The sequence below is a fragment of the Xiphophorus couchianus genome, chromosome 2, assembly GCF_001444195.1.
Source record: "Xiphophorus couchianus chromosome 2, X_couchianus-1.0, whole genome shotgun sequence".
Lineage (NCBI taxonomy): Eukaryota > Metazoa > Chordata > Actinopteri > Cyprinodontiformes > Poeciliidae > Xiphophorus > Xiphophorus couchianus.
The window spans coordinates 22,953,673-22,975,078 of NC_040229.1; the positions used below are offsets into that span (position 1 = coordinate 22,953,673).

Consider the following 21,406-nt stretch of genomic DNA (forward strand, 5'->3'; position numbering starts at 1 on the left):
TCTCAATTCACTGAAAAATAGTGTATTTTTTATAATGACTTATTTTACTGTATTTCACTCTCTATTTTGAATGCGTCATATTTAATGTCAAGTTTGTTTTTTTTGTGTGTTTTTTTTTTTTTACAAATGTCCTCCTAAATGCATAAAGTGGAAACTCTTTTGCTGCTTTTTTTTTTTTTTTTTTTTAGAACATCCGTTTTTTTCGGTCCTACAGATAAAAAAAAAACACTTCGTTTTACACGAAAGAGTTAATGACTATATATCCGACAACCCTGAACACATCACGAGTAATGCTTGCACTTTTCTGCGAACATGTCGCCGTAGGACTTTGCGTCCAAACTTTAGCGTTTATTTTGCAACTTTTTGCATGTTCGCTTATGGCATTGGGGTGATTATGCCGTGTAAGGGAAGCGCAGACTTAGTCGCAGCTATGCAGAGGATTTTAATCAGCAACTGTGTCATTTTAGTTGTGTTATTCGGCCCAAACTTGCCGGTTTCTGAGAGTGAAGGAATCAGTCCGGAGAGATGTATCGTTTGGGGTCCAGGGCTGGATCCCGACGCAGTCTTACCAGTCCGATACTTCTTCATTCAGGCTGTTAGCCCTGAAGGAAGAAACCTGACTTTATCACCAGGTAAACATCCCGAATACCCTCCACTTTGCTTGCTGTGCTTGTGTTAAACTATGCTAGCCCACCGAACTAAAATTATGGACGCCTGACTCTGAAGTTAGCATCTGATTCGCAGTGTCCAGTTCAGTGCGAGGGAAAAATAAATTATTTAAAATATTCTACTTTACCAGGTATATTCTCTTTAATTGGTTTTTGTGAGAATGTATACATTCCTTTAACTAAATATTTCCACCAGGTTACCCGATTTTATTAATGCACTACTTGAATGTAAACTCTGCAAACCACTGTGGTATTTAGCAATTTAGCATGGCTCTTCTTTTTTTAAGAAAAAAAAGTGATATAAACATTTTTAGTGTCAATGCTGCCTCATTTCTAAAGTTTTCACTAACAACCCTGGTTTTATTAATATGCATCTTATTCGGGCTATATGACCCTCAATCAAAATTCAGTTCCTTACAGCCACTCTAAGGTTCTGAAAAAAAAAACAAAGACAAAGGAATTTTCATCAATAAAACACCTTTATTCTGAGCTGAAATAAGGACAATAAAAAAAACATCTTAGTAGATAAAACTTGCTGAACCCTAACTTTACCACCCAATATCAGGATTTTGGTTAAACTTTACATCCTTACTTTAACTCTTCCAGACATGACCAAAAGAAACACAGTGCTGTCAGAAATCAGATGTCCCATTTTAAGAGAATCTTCTTCAGTTTAGAATAATTAAGATCAGGATTGGGTTGTCTAACTAAGCCAATTTAAATAACATGAAATCTGTTTGTGTTCTTTAGGTAAAGGGACATTTAAAGTGAAGATAAGTCCTCTCAACAAGGAGGAGTACATCCGCATCCACGTTCCTCCACCTCTGGACAGAGGAGACGGGTCGTTTCTGATGAGGTATCGCCTTTATGGATCTGCAGTCGAAGGTCTGAAGGTTGAAGTCCTCCACCTAGATGTTGCTGTGGCCAAGTCTCCATACATTGTCAAGGGTGCGTTTCAGCAGGTTTTAATCTTCTTTTATTTTTTGAATATCTTAATCAGTCAGGTTCTATTTAGTTTAAAATAAACCAGAAGTTATATTTTGAAGTGTTTTTTGTTGAAGGGATTTTTCTGTTTGCATTTTTTTTTTTTACAATGAAAAAATATATATATATCGATAAAGGTAACAAAATGCACAGGATACAGTCATGGTCAGTGGCAAGGAATGTACAAAAAAAGTAAAAAAAATAAATAAAATAAAGTAAATTTAAATATGGCGTGTATAACCAAATCACCACACCATGTTACAAATCTAATGGAGGGACAGGGATGTCATCTTTGGCAGATACTGGAATTCATTTGACTTTAAATGTTTTAAGCCTGCAAAAAAAAAAAAAAACCCAGCTAAAGCAGAATAATTTGACACCTTACTGTCAAAGTGTTTTCACAGACTTCAAGCACTCCCTCAGATAAACACTATCACACCTCTAAACCATCAGAGGCGATAACTTTAGAGCCCTTTACTAATAACAACTGGTATGGTGTTGAATCTATACAAATGTCAATGTCTAAACTTGGCTAAACAAAGAACATGTCATGCAGAAATTTTAAGCTTTTGCAACAAATTTTACAGTTTCCTAAAATCCATGCGTCAATATTCATGAAGTTTCTGTGTAGCACCTTAAAGTTGAAGAGCTTCCAGTGACGCCTTTTGGCACTGAGATATTGACCTTAATGCTTGAATTTTCTCCCTATTTTGATTCCGAAAAATTTGCTGAAGAGAATGCTATCTTTGCTTACACTCTGGCTTGTCAGTGAAGTCAAACCTCGATAGAAATATATGCAGCAAACGAATGGTCAACTCTTAGACATATTAAAAAACGTACTGAAGTCCCACTCAGTTAACAAAAGTTAACTTTTCTTAACTTTTGTTAAGAAAAGTTTGCACTTTAGCATAATCTGGATTGAATTTCTGTTCATATCTAGTTGATATTAATTTTTTCTTTTCACTTGAACGTAACTTTTGTCTCATTTCTTGTTGATGCCCAGGCCCAGTCTATCATGAATACTGTGTCTGCCCCGAATCTGACGCCTCTGTCTGGCAGAGCGTCCTGCAGTGTCCTGCGAATGAGCCCCAGATTCTGGCCGACTTCAAGTCCTTTCCTACCATCGACTTGCAGCATCTTAGACAGGAAGTGCCACTCAAATTTTCTAACAGAGGAGGGCTCGTTCATTACGCCATCATTGACAACAAGGTGTACCGGCGCACGCTGGGAAAATACACAGACTTCAAGATGTTCTCTGACGAAATGTTGCTGTCGCTGACAAGAAAGGTATAATTGTGCGGATTGATTGGCTTTTAAGGCCTAATTATCAGAATATTGAGTTGCCATCTAATATATTTTGTTACTTAAGGTGAGAGTGCCCGATGTGGAGTTTTTCATCAATGTGGGCGACTGGCCTTTGGAGACGAGGACGGAGGGAGCTCTTCCGATCCTCTCCTGGTGTGGCTCTACGGATACGCGCGATATCGTCCTCCCCACCTATGAGGTGACGCACTCCACCCTGGAGGCAATGAGAGGAGTCACTAATGACCTACTGTCTGTCCAAGGCAACACAGGTAGCTGGAGCACCATATTTGTGATGACTTGTTTAGAGAAAGCTCTCATTTTACTTTGTCTTAACTCTGGAGGAGCTAGGGAGATTACCGCTCTAGTAGACTTTGCCAATAGGACAGATATTAGTTATGCATCCACAGATAAAAATGTAGCAAGAAAGCCATTGTTAGACTTAACAGTCATAGCAAAAGGCAAAGCATTTTGGTGTGAATCGTTACTTTCACTCATTCACATTGTGCCTCAATGGATCTGTAACATGGTAGGAGTCGGAAGTGAATGATATTTCATAGGTTTAAATTAAGCTCTTTCAGCTGTTGTCTGAAGTTGTCGCACAATGTTTCTAAATCATTTGCCAATATATGAAATTTAGGGTTCTGCTGATGTCATTGATGACCACCAGGGGGCATCAGCATGCAAGCAACAATGTCAACTATCACCTAGTAAACAGCCATTTCCTGTAGTGTGAACTTCAACTTGTAAAAATATTTTTGGGGGAAGGCTCAATGAGGGAAGTAAACGAGCAGCAGACATAAGAACTTGTCAAATAGTTGAAAATGCAAAAAGAACTGAAAACTTTGTGCTTCCTTTGGTATGGAACAACACAGGATCTTTCACAAAATAAAAATGTCATCCTCCCACTTAGCTTTAAAAAAGTATGTTTTAAAATGATTCACTGAGTCTTCAACCAACCCTATTTAAATTTATCTAAGTTAATATTGGTCATTATTGGGGACTTTGAGCTGCAGAAATTCACACTTTATGTGCACCATTTTCTTTTTGGTCTTTGTCTTATTTTCTTATCCACGCCTTAAATGTTTCTTCTTTTACTAATTACAGAATTAAGAAAAGCCCGTCAGAACTTTAAAATCGACCCAAATCACAGAAGAAGAGCGTTTTTCTCAATTTCTCTTCATGAAATTAGGAAAGTGTAGCAATGGAAGGAGGATGGGAGTTTTTCTAATTTCTTTGTAAAAGTTTATGCAAAGATGATAATGGGGGTATATATAGTGTACTTGTCTTTTGCGGATTTTTGTTTCGTTTTTTGTAATAATGCCCAGTTTTCCTGCCAGGTCCCCCGTGGGTTAATAAAACTGCTCAGGGTTTTTTCCGTGGACGAGACAGTCGGGAAGAGCGCCTCCAGCTCGTGTCTCTGTCCAAGAAATCCCCGGAGCTGCTGGACGCCGGCATCACAGGGTGGTTCTTCTTTAGAGACAGGGAGAAACAGGTGGGCAAAGCACCACTTGTGGGATTCTTCGACTTCTTCAAGGTGAGAAAATGTAGAAGTACACATTAGTTAATCCAACTTTTGGTTAACAGATAAAAATCTAAGTTGGTTTTTCTTCTTTAAATTTAAAATGTGAAAGCAGATTTGGGACTGTGTTGCATGTAGTGAAACTTTGTACCTCCTCTTTCAGTACAAATACCAGGTAAATGTGGACGGAACCGTTGCAGCGTATCGGTTTCCTTACCTGATGCTGGGAAATAGCTTGGTTCTGAAACAGAACTCGCAGTACTACGAACACTTCTACGGACATCTAAAGGCAGGTGCTCACTACGTTTCTGTGCAGAGAAACCTGTCAGACCTTTTAGAGAAAATCAAGTGGGCCAAAGAGAACGATGCCGAGGCGGCTGAGATCGCCCGAGCGGGACAGGCAGCAGCCAGAGATCTGCTGCAGCCCAGCCGGCTGTACTGCTACTACCACAGAGTGCTGCTGACGTACGCCGAGCGCCAGGCAGGGCGGCCGACGCAACAAGCCGACATGGAGCTGGTGACTCAGCCGGACGATCACACAGCCGCATGTACATGCAGGCAGGAAGGTAACAAGACAGGACCCAGTAAGAATGAACTATGACTGCTCAACCATTGTTAGTTACAGCTTCATTCAATGGACTTTTTTTTAGGAAAAATCCTTGCTGACAAAGCGAGAAGCTGATGAGTGTTACTGATGTTTATAGGAAACTTCTCATACTTTTATAAAAAAAAAAAAACAACCTTTTTTTATCTTTGCATCTACAGGAAGTTGTGTATGTAAATAAAGAGGTTACTCTTCTAACTGTGCCTTTAAGTTAAAATATAGAACTTTTTTAAGTTTACTTGAAATACAGCTAAGTACAACAATTTTTATGCCTGTGGGAGAATTGTGTATGAGATAATCTTTTTATTTTACCATATTTCTGACTAAAAGTTGTATTCATGGTTCAAAGTGGCCCAGCCAGAGTCCTGACTGAAATCTGGGGAGGGAGCTAAAAATTAGGGTGATGGAAACGAGGCCTTCCATCTTCACAGACAGTAGAGAGATGTAATCAAAATATCAGTGGAAACATGGAAGGAGATGCTCAGCTAATAATAATGTTTTGATGGCAGCAATGCCAAAAAAGATTTTTTCAATCATTGAGAAGGATATAATTTTTTTTCCAGTGCCATTTTTAAAAAATAAAATCCAAATGAAAACTCTTTTTGCCTCCAAATTTTTAAGAAATGCCTGTCTCAGTTCCTGTATGAAACGGTTTTCCTGGTCGAAGGAAAATAATTTCAATTTGAAATCTGCCCAATAAGTTTGGACTTAACCATATAGTAGATAAAATACAATTAAATAAAAGTTGTTTTCATTGCTTTCAAAATGGTAACCATGCACAGAATTTAAACGATGAGTCCAAATTAATGCTTAATATTCAATAAATATACAGCCTAGCAGAAGGACACCTACACAGTATGCTACGCTTTTGGAAACTTGAAGTTTAATTGAAAAACAAAATCAAAGTAACAGTTTGAACATTTTTAAATGTCATTTTAGTTCCATCTATGCAGACCCCTTTCTACCTGTCCTGATGTTGGATGGCAACTTTGTCACAAAATGCGAACTTTATTAATGAATTGGTTTCTGAAGACTAGGTTCAGTTTTACGATATGGAGTCTGGACTTAAACTGGATATACTGCATTTGAAATAAATTCAAAACTGAATAGGTCATGTGTGCATTTGTTTTAACCACTACATTAAAGTAAAATGTAGATCATTTTAAGTACATACTTTAAATCTTACACAAGGTCAATTTGTTAAGTTCTTACTCAGACCTACCTTACTGTAAATTTTACTTCAATTTAATTTAAAATGCCAGAGACAGTTCCTAATATTTTTAAACTGACACACTGTCAGGGGAGCTTGACACTTGGGGGGCCATTGGCGGAAGAGCTAAAAGTCCAACAGGTTCGGTCGGTTCGTGTGTCCAGCCACACGGCAGGAGCAACACACCACAACACGAACCGATTCCAGAAGAAAATCCCGTAAAAACACCCAACATACGTGAATTTATAATAATCAAACACGGATGACGATGTAGAAGCAATAGTGATAGTTTTTGGACTCATTTTAAGCGATAAAAGATGGCGGGAGCAGCCGCTCTATTTGCTGCACTATATAATTTAGTTATGTTTTTTCGTAGTTAACATATTTAACTGAATAAACATAACCACATATAATAATGACCTTTACATAAAATAATAAACATTTCCACATATCACCTCTGATGTCCACCCATGTCAGCTGTTTGGGATTCCCCTCCGTTCTTACGTCACCGCGCTTTCTGATTGGCTACCTGTCGCATTCAACAGGCTGAGTTCTCGCTCCCAGTCAGGGAAAGCCCCACAGGCTGCGATAATCGGGCAAAGACAATATTGAATATGCCTGATTTTAGATCGGGCATATTCAACACACCACCAAGTAACACACCACACACTGCAGGACGTTGTAAGATTGTCCTAAAAGGAAAATCGGGACACAAAAGGGGAAAAAAAGGCTTTAGCCAGAACACCAACATGCAGAAGCATTATCTGACGGTTTTCCTTCACCCGCCCCCTCGGGCCGCAGCAGTCTTTACCGGTCCGCGGTAATAAAAAGGCTGGGGACCACTGCTTACATCAGATATGCTTCATATTCACACAAACTGCTAATGCAGCCTTCAGCTGGACCTGTTGCAGTCTAAACTATTTAAAACAAGAGCCTCTTTAATATTAGGATTAACATTTATTAAGCACTTGTGCATACAAAAGCAGTAATTGTAAATTAATTGGGCTTGGCTGCAGTGTTATGCTGCAGTCTTACTATGCATTGTTGAAATAATACACATTTCCTGGACAAGCAATGCAATTACCTTAATATGTATTCCACTGTACAAAGCCTGTTATGGTCGTATAGGTGCTTCATTGTACTCCTGAAGTATGTAAACTGCGAACATTGTTGCTGTTGGTCACACAGTGGCGTGATAAGACATGGAAACTAAACAAAATACATTTTGAGTAACACCAGGTAGTTCAGTGGAAGAGTCAGTCCGCGACACGCTATGCCAGGTTCGATGTCCTCCATGTCCTCCCATATCTCTCTGTCCTTCCTGTCAAGCTACTGATGAATAAATGCTACAAGTGACATTTTTTTCTAAAGAAACATTTTGTGACCAACTTATCAGCAAACCATATATTGCAAGACTAAGGACAACCAAAAGCCATGTTAAATAATCTCTTGTAAAAGCGTCTCGTGAGACAGACTGTAATTCTATCTGCAGCTGGTAAACATAAAAAGTTACCAAACCACTTCCTGTAACCTGTCTTTGCATACTGCAGTAGGGGATTCTTGACTGTGTATGGTTTTCAGTTGCTTTTTATTTTAAATATATTAACAAAAACAGACTATTTACATATTTGAAAAGAGTTACTGTATGTTTTACTAGAACAATTTTGGGACAAATGTAAGGAGTGCCTTCATTTGTAATGGGTAAAATAGATAGTCGTTTGTGCTCAATTAGGACTTTTGGGATGCAGTTAATTCATAATTTTACATACATCTTAAAGTTTAGGACAAAGTAAAGCTCAAAATTGTTGAACATCAGAACCCTAGAAATCTGCTTTCTTCTTTCTTGAGTATGCATACCATGATTATTTACTACTTTTCCTCTACTTGATCATAAGAAAAAATGTTACAGCAATTATTTTTTGTTTTAAAAGCTGTTTTAATTTTTTCATTTGATATCATTTCCAATGCAGGAATTAAGTCCACAATGATAAGTTTGAGTTTTCTGCTAGTTTATGCAGCCAGCATCAGATATTTTGTTGTCATATTTTTATTTTGAGCCTAAACTGTAAATGAGTAGACTTTTTTCTTAGCACTATAAAAACTCAAATTTGTGTCAGTTTGGCAATCATAACCTCCTTTGTTATCATTTTCTCCACTCTAAACCGTTTTATACGCTGAATATTTGTAAATCCATGGACTCATAAAATATTTAGTGAGTTAACTGAGAATTAGCATCATGTTTGTCCTACACACCATTGACTGAGAGGTTTTACTTCACATATGGGATTTAGTTTAGTTTGTTTTTATTTAGCTCTGAATTACAACAAATGTCATCTCAAGAAACTTTACAAGATGAGGTCAAGTTTATATACTTTTATGTAGGTTTAAATTAAATATAAATCCATCCAATGGATAATCCAGTCATATTCAGATTCATTTACAGTCCAATATGGCCTCAATCATAGAACAGAAGTTCAAATAAATAGTTTATTCCTGTAGCTATTATGACTTTATACTCATAGCAGCCATATCTAATGTCATGGTTGGGAAGGACCCACAAAATTATGATGTTGGAAATCAATTTGTCGCTCTAGCGTGTTTTACAGAATTGAAGAATGAATGGAATGCACCATAGAGTGGATTTCCAAACTGAATCAGGGAAAACCAATATGGTGTAATTTGCAGTGTCTTTGTTTTAGACTAAGTCAGCTGTTATTAGGAATACAAGGTGTTAGCTGTCGATTTACATATATTTTATGCATTTAAGTAGTAAATAACATGCTCACTTCTTCTTGACCAATTTTAAAACCCATTTCTACTCGTTAATTAATTTGGCCAAAAGCTATGGATGTGATCTAATGCAGCATTATACTTGGTGTCCCATAACCCTCACGATTCCATCAGAAATTATCTATTTTATAGTGTATGTTTAACCTATGACAAGAACCTTCTCAGTGGCCATCTACTTTTATTGGCCGATAAACTTCCTACATTAGTCTTAACAGTATATGTTAGTACCTCAAGTCTTCAGCTAAATTTAATCATTAGAGTGAGCGCTTCATCTGTTTTCTTTGTGAAAATGGCCTGGATCATTCCTAAGGGTGTATGGAAATACCTCGAACCTTTAAAGAAGTTCTCAAGTAGAGCTCTGTCTATTTTGTCACATTTTCCAAAAGCTGCCGCAAAGTTGTTGCTCAGGACACCATAGATATTTTCCTTGTCATCCCTTTTTCCAAAGAACAAGAAGAGGGCGTAGCAGTCCTTGCCAATGGAAGTGCAAAACTCCACCATGCGCTGGTACACGTTCTTGTTCCTGGACTCCACCCTGGCCATCTGGATGGACTCGCTGACGGGTTTTCCGGTGGTTGCTCTTTCTTCAGCTTCCTCTCTTTCAGGCAGGTGAAGGACCTGCACTGCGATCTGTATTTTCGGGTTCTTGGTGGGTTTCTCCAGGATGGCCCAAACCCAGTCAGCTCCCAGGAGAATGCGCTGCTCGGGTGTCATGGCTGTGCAGTTGAAGGTGTCGGTGAAGTCGAGGTTAACGCTTTGAGTGATGTAAGTCATCAGAAAGACCTGTTGGAGAAGGACACGTTCAATACCTGCATTCAACAAAAGTGTATTTCTTGAGATTTTGACCAAATATCTACGCGATCTGTGTGTGACCTGAGTTAATGCCAGAGGACTCGGCTGCAACTTTCCCTCTGGATCTTTGAAGACAAGGTACTCCTGGGTTCTGGTTGATGCAAAAGAGATGCAGTTGCTAATAAGACGTGTGAAATCATTGGGGTTGATTGCAGATGGTGGTGTCAGCTTGGCAAAGATGCCTGTCCTTGGCGACATGCCTGTCCTTGGTGACATGCTGCTGTCCAAAGAGGGTTCTTGGGGCGAGAAGCGTTTTAGAAAGGAGAGGAAACTTGAGTTCTTCTTTTTGTTAGAAGTTGTGCTGCTAATTTTCTGGCCCATGTTCGAAGCTCAGATGAGGACAGAAGATCAGAGGCTGGTCTCTCTGATACACTGAAAGAAGGAATTTGTTTAAACTACAAGTAGTTACCCCTTTATATGTTCCTATGAAAAAAAGACTTATATGCTGAGCACTAAATATTTGCTATAATTTGATCTACCCGTGAAATATCTTTACTCACCAGGATGGGTCTTGAGTTTCCTCCAGTATGGATTGCTGTGCCTGTTTTTGACTCCTGTCTGCTGCCCTGCTGAGATAGACAACGTCTATATGTGTGTCAGTCTGTGTGCTGTTTAATGTAAAGCTCAGGCACAGGGATGACCTTAGGTGCTCAAGTTTTAGACGAATACAGACGATTCACGGGAGGAAGAGTTAAAACTCTGGCAGCTTGGGTGTGGTGTTTGCAGCTTGGTAAGTCAACAAAAGATTCTTGTTACGAGTTAACTGCCATCGGCTTTAGAAGTTTTTGATCAGCAAACAAAATGCTTAGCTGTCCCATTTAAAGGAAACACAACTGAAGACATTTAGGTCGGAACACCAGTTTTCCTCTAAATGCAGATGAGCTGAGACTCTCCCATTTCTAAGCATATAAGAATTCTTATTCGCTTGAGTTTGTCTATAACTTTTTTGTCATTTTTGCCTTTATTTCTTAGTACTTTACCCTCAATAAGATCTTAATTGTTAAAAGGTGGCCTGTATCAATAGTTCTGTAACATTCACATGAACTCATACCATCTTGATTCCTTTGGTTTTCAGCTGTTCTCTGGACCTTTGAGCTTCAGATTGACTGAGTTTATGTGGCTGCAATTGAGCTCAAATTGTTACCCCTCCACTGCTGTGCCCTGATTTTTGAGGTTATATGCAGTCTGTAGCTATTGCCTTATCCATGGTTCTAGCCTTATCTTCAATTCCCGTTAGTTTTTTCACAGAAGCACATTTGCACAGATCCACAAATAATCGACAAGAGAATGGTAAAATTTTGTCTAGTTCAATGACTCAAGATCATCTACAACCTTCAGGTCAAAATATGGAGTAAACATCTTGGAAGCGTGTGTCCATCCTGTTTTGTATCAATGGTTTAGGCTGATGGTGTTGGTGCCATGGTGTGGGGATCATTTCTTTGCACACTTTAAGGCCCTTTGCACCAATTAAACATTGTTTAAACACAAGTATTGTCTTCCCCTTTCATGTAGCTGTCCTCTGAGGGATATTTCATGAGTCTGCTGTTACCAGATTTAATCCAACAGACCTCTTTAGGGATGTGGTTAATTAAAGCACTTATGAAGGGTGTTTCACTCTGTTGTAGCAAATTGCATCTAGCTGTAACCAGTGAATACAGAGCAACGTCTTAAGAAAAACTCCTCATTTGCAGATAGTGCTAAAATGTTCAGAAAAGTATGTTTGTGGTCATTAGAACAAAGCAAGATGTATAGTCAAATTTCAACAAATTGATGTTTATTTTGGGTGGTTTTAGGCATTGAGTCTTTGTTTTAATTGAAATCTGCTTTTTGTCTTCATGATTTATATTAATTTCATCAGATTACCCTTTAACTGATCTTTATTTCCTCTAATGAACCAACAAAAAATTTACACATCACAGTGGTCAGTATAAATAACACAATATATATATGTTAATAACGGCTGCATTGCATAGTCAAAATCGGAAAGTGGCTAAAAATCTTTTAAATGTTTGTAAGAAGCCATGACTCTTCACTGTCATCCAAAGTGTTTGAGTCAGCTTGTGTTTCCAGTTTCTCTGTGTCCACAGAAGGACTGCAGGTGTTACATGAGGTAGCAGTGGTTACAGGAAGTGAGTGGGACTGGCTCCACGCTGCAGTGTTAGGCCCGCGGGGCTGAGCTGGCTGCAGGTCTAGTAAGCCGATGACGCCGGAGCATCCGTCCCTCACACCAGCGCTGTTTGTGACCGCCTCAGCTCCTTCCGCAGCTCGTCCTGGCTCAGCAGGTACTGCAGGCAAAGCATCATGGGTGTGGGAATGTGTCAGAGAGGTTGGGCTTAGCGTTTGCACTGCGAACTGAGTTGGGATCGGTTTATGGTTACAAACGTGCACTGATCAAATGAGAAGGCAAGGTCTTTTTTCTTTTTTTAATGCTAGTTCATTTATTTGACAAAACATTTGTAAAGAGAAAGATTTGAAGGAGGAAACCTGATGCATGAAAGTGACTTGGAGTTAAATATATGAATATTTACTATACTGTTCAAAACTCTTGAAGTTTGTCTATTTTTCTTCGCTTGTAAGGCAATAATATTTTGTAATCTTGCTCAATGATTCTCCAGGCTTTTTGAAAGCATTTTAAAGTTTGTCTTTGAACTTTCTTGCTTATTTTTATTTCACTATTTTCTAAGCAACGCGTTTTTTGTAAGGTAAAACACTGAATTGAGGAACTAATGATATTTTAGCAAATAAGGCAACATAGCAACATACTTTTAATTGGATATTTTTGATTTGTTCTTGTTGCTTTAGTTGAATCATAAAAAACAAATAAATTAAACTCAAAGACAACGCTTTACCAGAAATAACACGGGGTGTTTGGACTATGGAGGTAATTTATTTTTCTATTTTTTTCTCCCATCCAGGGTCTTTTGTGGGCTCGAGTGTCCCATATATGAAAGTAGGCTGACATGAAAGGGGAAAGGAGAGGGGGAAGGAGAGGGGAGAAGACATGCGGCAAATAATGCCGGACCCGGGAATCGAACCCGCGACGGCCGTGTCGAGAACTCAAGGCCTCCAAACGTGGGTCGCACTATCCCCTACGCCACCACAGCACACCCTGTAGGTAATTTTCAAATGATTATTAGCTGAAAACTTGCAATTAGTAGTTCTCAGACTTTCAATAACAAATGCTACAGCAGGACTCAAAAAATATTTTTGAATTAAAATAAAATTATATTCCCTTTTTTGCAATCAGGCTGTCGAGACATTTCACTGAGACTGCAAAAGAAGCAACTACCATCTTTGGACAAGTTCATGGTTCCTCACTGATATGCATTTCTCTTTCTATTTTGTAAAGAAAAGCCAATTGTCGTCTTTTTCTGGTTGCAAGTCAGAAAATCAGTGGAATTCGCTACTTGTTGAGGTAAGTTAACAAGGTAAGTACAATTAGAAAAATAACTGGCATTGTTTGCATTCAGATTGTACAGCTGTCCCAATGTTCACTTATCTTGGTGTTTTTAAACACCAACATTTTTGATGGTGTTTAAAAACACTTCTATTTGGGTTTCGGTATGAACAAAGGAAGCACATTTAGACTGTTTTCAAACTGGATAAACAAAATCCAGCCATCTCCTGCCATCACTGTCACATTAAGCATTTGGCGTGATATGGTGAGTTAATATTCATCAGTACAAACAGAGTATCTGCATAGAACAGCATGAGATTAAGTAATATTATTAGATTAATGTTGCAACATTTGCACTGCATTTACAGAAATTTCATAGAAGTGGAGTATATGTTCAGTGCCTAAACAAAACATTTCAACATGTAACCCTCAAAATATTGTGAATATGTCTGAAAGAAATCTGTGACTCTCCTTCGTCTGGAGACCACATGATCTATTCTGTTCTATTTTATGAATAGTGTTTCTTTCTTAAAGGCACACCAGTCAACATGCTGTAAAAAGTGGCCAAAATCCAATGAAAAACTGGAGAATTGTTGATCAAGATCACTTAAGATAGTGAGAAAGTCTAATAAATTTGAACTGATCCCAAATCAGTCACACAAATAAAATTATTTTAGCAATGATCTAATTTTTTACCAAAATTTGAAATGTTGTTGTGGTAATTGCTCAAATTTTTAAGATGTCAAGGCTTCATTATGGCTGTTATCTAAAGCAACATGTTGATGATCCAAACAGAACCACAGGTGACTTGGCAGTTAACGAAAAGTACCACATTGTTTTCCAGACTTGTAGAAATAGAGCTACAGTCTTATTTTCACACAGATATCCAGTGTTTTATTGTTATCCTGCTGATCATTTTTTCAAATAATCAGCAGAAGTTTCCATCTGAAAGATTTGAGCTTCTGTTACTGCAGACAATAAGCAGCGAGCTGCAGAAGTCATTAACCAGCAGCTTGTGTGTGTTGGGGCTTACTGTGAGGTTGTTGATGCTTTCAGACAAAGCTTCTATTTGTAAAATGGTGCTCTCTGCTTTCACCATCTGCAACACACACACACACGCACACCTGTAACAAGTCATTATTGTAGACATGGATGGCTTCCAATAAAAATACTGAATTGTAATGCATGAATGCAGTTCCAGACAGAAGTCTATGTCCTTTCATCATTGACATACTGTATATATCACATTCGTTTAGAATTTTTAACTATACGGTTAAACTCCTGTTTACTCTGGGTGCTGATGATACAAACATGTCCAGTGATTTTTAATAAAAACAGATTCGGTGCCTTCGTTGCAGATTTTCTCAAATTCCCACAGCAGAGTCAAGTAACTCATATCGACTCAAACCTGTACATAAATGCCCACCAGTATTTGGATTAAAAATCCATTTGAGAGTTGCACCTCGACCACATGCTTTTTGTAGCCGTCAAAAACTTTCAGCACATTTATGTCTGGATATTTAAATGCTTTTTGTGGTAGAATTGTTGAGGTTTATTTGCATCGCTTGGTTTCATGAGTCCAAAGTTTAGCAGTCTAGTTGATTAGAGATTAATTTATGTCCTTCTCCATTTTTCCACTCACTTGGTACAAAACAGACCATCCTGATACTACCACCATATACGTAGTTTTACTGTTGTAATTTTGAAAAACCTTGCAAAGATGGCCCAAAATGCTCAGTCTTCACTCCGTTTGACCATAAAATGTTTTCTCCAAAAACATTTTGCATAACCAAATGGTCAGCTGCAAATTTTTTGAGCTTGAAAGCATAGAGTTTAGCTGAAGGTTGTTTTATTTTTTTTTAGGTCAGCACATTCCCACTCGCTGTGTATTTTAAAATTGCTTCACCGGTGCACCAATGTCACTGGTCATTGACAAAGTCTCAAGCCAGTTCATCTCAGGCTTGAGTCTTTGTGGTTCTTGAGAATCCTAACCAATTTCTTTTTTGTTTTGTTCCAGTGATTCTTTGGATCAGACGATTAGAATTTTGGCTCAGTTGAGTATTCCACATGGATCAAAAAATTCTTTCAAAACTGATTTTGCAAATGATGAGCCAAAGTGTCATTAAAGTCCTGGAAATCCAGAAGCTTTTTAATAATTATGAACAATATGTAAAAGCCAGATCTATGCCTGGATATGAAACAATTTCAATGAGCACTGCCATTTCTAAAAGAAACCTCGCTGATGACGGCAGACAACGTGCCTTTGATGTACATGTATATATTTGAGCTGGTGGGCTTGGTTTTGACCCTCCTTGAATTAGATCAAACAAAATTCAGTCTTGTGCATGTCATTCTAGTTTTTACAAGTCACTAGGGTTGTCCAGTTGTGTATTATCAGGCTCATGTGGAACAAATTGTTCAATACAACCTTAAAAACCCAAAATGAATGGCATTCATGCCGATGAGTCTTGTGTAAGCTTTTGGCTGAAACTGCATGTGCAATCTAAAATGGAGGTAAAACCCTACTTTGCTGACTAGAGTCAGGATTTTTGTACCTGCAGCCATGCAGATATTCTGAGCCATGCTCATGCACTTCCATGTCACCTCTAGCAGGTATGCCATGGTGTTCAGGGTTCTGATTGGTTAGTGGAGGCTGCGACGATGAGGATGATAAAGATGAAAGCAGGTTAGTGGTTGATGCAGATTACTGAAGCATGCTGCCACAGTAAATTTGTCTTTTTCTTCATTTGATGGTGAAAATATATAATACAATGTAATTCATGAAGAAATACAACGCATACTAGAAAAATGAGATATCAATGTAGAAAGAAGAAACAAATTTTACACAAGATTCATTTTACTTGATTTTTATAAATCTTGACATTTACAATTTTATCTTAGCAAAATTTCTTTGCTATAAAAATACTATTACACTCAGTTATGAAAATAATGGTATAAAAATCAACAATCAAGGTATCAAACTAAATATGCTGTAGTATCATTAGTCTTGTAGTGACATAAATATTAAATAAAATCCCTCCATATATATGTTATGCAAATATTGCAAAAGTTCCTCTCAGACTGATCAAAAAAAAAAAAAAAATCATGCAGAGGCCAACTTCTATTAAAATAACATCTACTGGTGGCACATGACAGTCTCAAAGTGTTCAGTAAGGCTGTCCATGTGTGTTGCATGAATTTTTGGAGTTGATGCAACAGGAGTCCAAAGAAAGGCCTTGCTCTCTTGCGATGGGTTAGGTTATTAGGCAAATGTCTGAGGTTGAGTTAGTGAGGCTTATTGTGAATCAGATGTTTATCAGAGCGTTTCCAGGTTTCTGGAAGTGTGAGGCACAGGGTCGGGGTGATGGATGGAGTCTAAGGGAGCAGGGAGAGGTCGGGCTGCAGTCAAAGGAAGCAAAGCAGCAGCAGTAGGGGATATCTGATTGGATGATGGACAGCTTGAGAGTGTCCATGGCGTTATCACCGGGGTTATCATGGTGACGAGTCAGCTTTGTTCTCCTTGTGCCCCACCTGGTCCCGGGTGGGTTCTCGGTCCAGAATGGGACTCAGACCTCTAAAGCCGGCGTATGGACACATCTGCACCCCGTTGGCCACAGACTGTCCTGACTCGGGTGACGAAGTCTCTATGGGACAGACGTAGTCTGTGGACTCGTCCTGCCGTCTCCTCCTCAGGTTTGTCAAGTGAGAAAAGCCCAACTTCTTTGGCTGTGGAAAGGAGAGAAACATTTAGCCTTCAAGTTAAATTTCACAATGAAAAACTTTAGAAAAATCAAACCTTTAATTTGAGTGCGTTTATTCAGAGGACAAAATTTATTGGGAAATAAGTTTCTAACAAAGCACTGGTCCAACAATTAAGGGTACATCTGCTTTTACAACTTTTACTATTAGGACACCTCTTGATCTTCTATGAGATTCCAGATCAGTGAAAATTAATCTTTAACTATTTCTTCCTTTGACAAATTCCTAGACTGTCCAGAGTCCTTAAGTTTAACTATCCACTCCAACAAGATTTTAAAAAGTAGTCCATTAGAGACCCAGGGCTCATGGATTCAGTCTAGTTAATTTCTACACGCATTTGTTATAGATGTAACTTTTTAAATTACTGATAACAGATTTGGGCTAATTTATTACTTTGTAGTCATTTCCTTATGAAAACCAATATACATTATGCCTACTCTGACTGGTTCAACGGGAGGCATAATATATGCTATGGAGAAGATAATTCATATTTATACCTCAATGAAGACGTTGTGGATTCCTAATTCATTTAAATAAGTTTGGTTAAAAAAATTTACTTTATTTTATTAGCCAGTAATTTGCGCACCTTTTGATTAGGAAGGAATAAAAATAAAATATGAAAATCCAACCAAAAGGATTTATTTCAGTGCTAAATTATAGGTGTTATAAGAAGAATAAAACCTAAATTCACTTTAAAGCTTTTTTTCTTGCAAAAAAAAGCTTTAAAGCGAATTTAGGTTTTATTCTTTTTATTCTAGGTTTTATGCTTTTAAAGCATTTTTTTTGAAGCTTTAAAAATGCTTTAAAAAGCAGAAAATAAAATACAACAATATCTGTAGAAGTTTCATCTAAGCTACTGCAGACAGAAACCCTGTAGCATAAAATGCAACTACTTGGACTAGAGGAGACAAAACATACATTCTCCCTCTGACAAATCTATTTTGGGGTGATTTCAGTCTGTGGTTTATTTAGCATACAGGCTTGTATTTAATATGGCTTTAGCATGGAGCTTTAAAAATGCCCAACTGTTTAAGACCTTAAATCAGGGGTGTCCAAACTTTTTGCAAAGAGGGCCAGATTTGATCAAGTGAAGATGCCCGGGGGCCAATAGTTTGTTCGGACATTTTTTAACTACAAAAGTTTCACACACTGTTATAAAACAATTTTCATTGTCACAATTATCTTTATTTTTCAAATGACAAAAAAACAAAACAAATATAAGCCACTCAGGCAAATGAGAACAACTCTAAAAACCCAAATTCTGCCTTTCTTTCATATCTGGAGAGTCAGATAACGTTGAACAAACTGTATGAAATACCTTAAATTTACATGAGTTTAAAAATATCTTTGCCTCAAGAACATTTTAAACAGGAGTTAAAGTAATGCAAAGTTGTCTGTTATTATTAAATCTTAAAACAAGTGAATTTTGCTCGTCATTTACTACATCTACAGGTTCATAACCAAATGTTACTCAAGAGTTTAATAAAAATAAGTGCCATAAATCCAGGTGCATAAATGTTCTTTTGGCTCTTCACTGTTGATAGTGACAGATGTTGCCGTTCAAAACACTCAGTTTCATGTCCTCAACTCTCAGTGCCACACTGTTACTGCCAGGCAAACATTTTTCTCAAATTCTTGCTTCTTCTCAGGGCAAAATGTTCTCCACCATTTTCATAACACAGTCTTTGATAAATGTACCTCCAGTAAAAGGTTTGCCATGTTTAGCTATTAACATTAACTTCGTAGCTGCTTTGGTGGTATTTTCTTTTGACTCACAGACCCGCGTGAAGAATCGCTGTTGTGATGCCAGTGCAGCTTGGAGCTGCTTTAGTTTTTCAGCACGGTCACTTCCTGTTAGCTTGTTGTATGTGTTAGCATGTTTAGTCTGGTAGTGTCTCTTTACGTTGAAATCCTTAAACAAAGCAACCGTCTCATTACAAATTAGACAAGCACAATTGGCTTGATTTCCAGTGAAGAAGTGTTATAATTCCCATCTCTTGAAAGCGGCGGCCCTCACTGTAAACTCGTTTTCTTTGCAGTGGCCATGGCAGAAATGAGTGGAGAGCGGTTCGCTGCATGGAGGCAGACTGATAGTATTAAAGTGGTGCTGCCACCATTTGGTGAAAGGAGGAATTACAGTTTCAAGTTTTATGATTTATTTATTCTGTTTCACGGTGCAGGCGGGCCATAAATAATACATTATAAGACCGAAGCTGCGGGCCGTATGAAATCTGACAGCGGGCCGTGATTGGCCCCCGGGCCGGACTTTGGACATGCCTGCCTTAAATGGTTCAAATGCAAGTTTTCTAGTAGATTACTATTGCATTTTTATTGGAGTACTGAAGGACTTGGAGCTGAGGCTGCAGCATCTTAGAGCTTTTAGAAAAAAGCAGAGGATCCTGCATTCATGCCACAGTCAGAGGATTAAACTGAGAAGAGCTCAGAGATTAAACTGAGCTGACATACCAACGTCTCACCACAGATTAAGGTGTTTTTCTTCATGCACAAAAACGGAGACGGGTTACCTGTGTGTGTTTTCTTGAATATGGGTTTTTTGATTTTCAAAAAGAGTATTTCCTCATTTTCTTACCTTGACTTTAGCTGTGATGCTGAGTGGGGAATATCCTGCTGCTTCAATGTACTCCCTCTTCTCCTGCTGAGCCTGTACTCCCACCAGGTTATTGAAATTGGTGTTTAAGTGGCGCCTCAGCAGTGTTTTTTGAGGAGAGATGTTCAACAGCATGGCCATTGTGTCGGAGTTAAACCGAGGTTCCAACATCTATCGGAGGATAAAAAAAATGTAAGATGCTTTCTTTCTTTATTTTCTGTTTGATCTCCAGTACCGACAGATGCTCACTATTAACCCTCCGTGCACACCGCTGCCCCTCAGGTTGGGAGCGTACTCTGCCAGGTCCACAGATCTCAGCCACTCCATGACCCGGTGGTTGGACCACTGCACCACTTCGCTGGGGCTGAACTCATTCTGAGAGACAGAGGAACAAGAATGAAACAGCTCAGGTTGGAATGAAAGTTTGTGTTTTTTTTAAACGTCATAATAAAAACGCATAAGTTAAAGCCTGATTTGAGTGTATGTTAACTATCACTTTAATAGAGGATGTCATGATATTCTTATATATTCACCAACAGAGTGGTGCAACCATGCTGATCCAATTCAAACACACATTGAACGTTGTGCTGTGGGTCTGCTGTGCCAAAGCTAAAGCCAAATTATTATTTTTAAGATAAACAAATCTCAATAGTGCATTATAAAAGTTGCCTCTTATGTGTCCATGAAATTTGTTATGCAAGCCAAGTACATGTTTGCAACACATGGAGGATTTTGATTTTTACACAGTATAGTTTGGAAAAAGCACAGAGACATTTATCTAATCTCAAAAATATATACATATATATTTTTACATAAGGAAACAAATTAAGCTTTATAATCTTGAAAGACTTCTTGCGCACATGGGAATCAAATACCTCGTTTCCAGGTCTGCGTTTAAGGCAGTTTGGGTTAAATTTGTTGACATGAAGAACATGAATGGCACACTTGATGCTGAGATGATGCAGCTGGCTGGTAACTTTGAGAAACAACAGATCATTCTAAGATGGAAAAGAAGAAAACAGAGCAGTGTGTTCATCCTGTAAAAGCAAATTAAATGTTCCCCATGCTGCTTTATGCCCTAAGCTAGCTGCGAAACAAAAAAAAACTCACCACAGTGAGGTACTGCAGCATCTTTCCATCCACTCTCCCATCATTAAACTGATCTTTGTACTGAGGGAGGCCGATGTCATCAAGCCAACCTGGAACAAATAAAACAAAGTGGATTTATAAAGGAAACTCTTCAGGAAACAACTTAACGCAACAAAGTATTTTGGAATTGGTTACATACGAGTGACCCAAACATAATCGAGCTCTGCAGATTTTTCTGGCTGTTTGCTACAGATGCTCTTTAAGGACAGCTGGAGCTTCTTCCTGTGGAGTGGATTCTTCATCGCTAGCTCCTGCAGACAAAATGGAAAGAATTAAATAAAAATAAAAACCACGTCGGCTGAGAACCAAAAAGGAGTCGAGCTGATTTATGATGCTCATGAAACAAACGGGCAGCTTTTGTAATTAAGAGCAGTAAAATTCACATTGATCAAGATGCAACTAAAAAGCTGGCTGAACAGCAGAGACAGGCGCAATTAAATATCAAACGGATTGACGGAGGCAATGATCAGACAAGACGAGCTGAAAATTACACGGATACACCTGCAGACATTTCAGATTGTTAGTGCCCCAGATAACATTCATATGAATCAAATATGAATA

At 38.3% G+C, this 21,406-nt stretch overlaps 3 protein-coding genes across 14 annotated transcripts in view; 1 reads left to right on the forward strand and 2 right to left on the reverse strand.

The window, feature by feature from the left end:
• Positions 1 to 185: 185 nt before the first annotated feature.
• On the forward strand, positions 186 to 5,564 carry poglut3 (protein O-glucosyltransferase 3). Its single transcript, XM_028001537.1, has 6 exons — positions 186 to 632; positions 1,419 to 1,616; positions 2,656 to 2,939; positions 3,022 to 3,226; positions 4,295 to 4,491; positions 4,640 to 5,564. Exons 1-6 carry the CDS (start codon positions 368 to 370, stop codon positions 5,075 to 5,077), a joined length of 1,587 nt encoding a protein of 528 aa, XP_027857338.1. The 5' UTR covers positions 186 to 367; the 3' UTR covers positions 5,078 to 5,564.
• Positions 5,565 to 7,227: 1,663 nt separating this feature from the next.
• On the reverse strand, positions 7,228 to 10,286 carry rep15 (RAB15 effector protein). Its single transcript, XM_028026302.1, has 2 exons — positions 9,954 to 10,286; positions 7,228 to 9,863 (listed from the first exon to the last, which is right to left on the reverse strand). Exons 1-2 carry the CDS (start codon positions 10,251 to 10,253, stop codon positions 9,318 to 9,320), a joined length of 846 nt encoding a protein of 281 aa, XP_027882103.1. The 5' UTR covers positions 10,254 to 10,286; the 3' UTR covers positions 7,228 to 9,317.
• ppfibp2b (PPFIA binding protein 2b) overlaps positions 10,175 to 21,406 on the reverse strand; it is a 74,274-nt gene continuing 63,042 nt past the window's right edge. For 8 of the 12 annotated variants that reach the window (XM_028026257.1, XM_028026212.1, XM_028026203.1 and 5 more), the window contains 9 exons: positions 20,985 to 21,096; positions 20,807 to 20,895; positions 20,572 to 20,694; positions 19,946 to 20,071; positions 19,679 to 19,867; positions 16,861 to 17,055; positions 14,363 to 14,428; positions 10,433 to 10,517; positions 10,175 to 10,304 (listed from right to left, as the gene is read on the reverse strand). In XM_028026257.1, coding sequence (XP_027882058.1) covers positions 10,237 to 10,304; positions 10,433 to 10,517; positions 14,363 to 14,428; positions 16,861 to 17,055; positions 19,679 to 19,867; positions 19,946 to 20,071; positions 20,572 to 20,694; positions 20,807 to 20,895; positions 20,985 to 21,096 — 1,053 coding nt within the window. In that variant the 3' untranslated portion in view covers positions 10,175 to 10,236. Of the gene's footprint in view, positions 10,305 to 10,432; positions 10,518 to 11,724; positions 12,218 to 12,984; positions 13,042 to 14,362; positions 14,429 to 16,860; positions 17,056 to 19,678; positions 19,868 to 19,945; positions 20,072 to 20,571; positions 20,695 to 20,806; positions 20,896 to 20,984; positions 21,097 to 21,406 lie in introns of those variants that run through there. The other 4 variants (XM_028026240.1, XM_028026291.1, XM_028026225.1 and 1 more) reach the window with 3 other exon arrangements.

Bases quoted from the DNA above. Each gene is read 5' to 3' on its own strand.
- rep15 (XM_028026302.1), bottom strand. From the start codon at position 10,253: ATGGGCCAGAAAATTAGCAGCACAACTTCTAACAAAAAGAAGAACTCA. The intron at 9,864-9,953 runs GTCACACACAGA...CTTCTCCAACAG, and splicing joins GTCCTCTGGCATTAACTCAG to GTCTTTCTGATGACTTACAT.
- poglut3 (XM_028001537.1), top strand. From the start codon at position 368: ATGTTCGCTTATGGCATTGGGGTGATTATGCCGTGTAAGGGAAGCGCA. The intron at 633-1,418 runs GTAAACATCCCG...TGTGTTCTTTAG, and splicing joins AAACCTGACTTTATCACCAG to GTAAAGGGACATTTAAAGTG. The intron at 1,617-2,655 runs GTGCGTTTCAGC...GTTGATGCCCAG, and splicing joins GTCTCCATACATTGTCAAGG to GCCCAGTCTATCATGAATAC.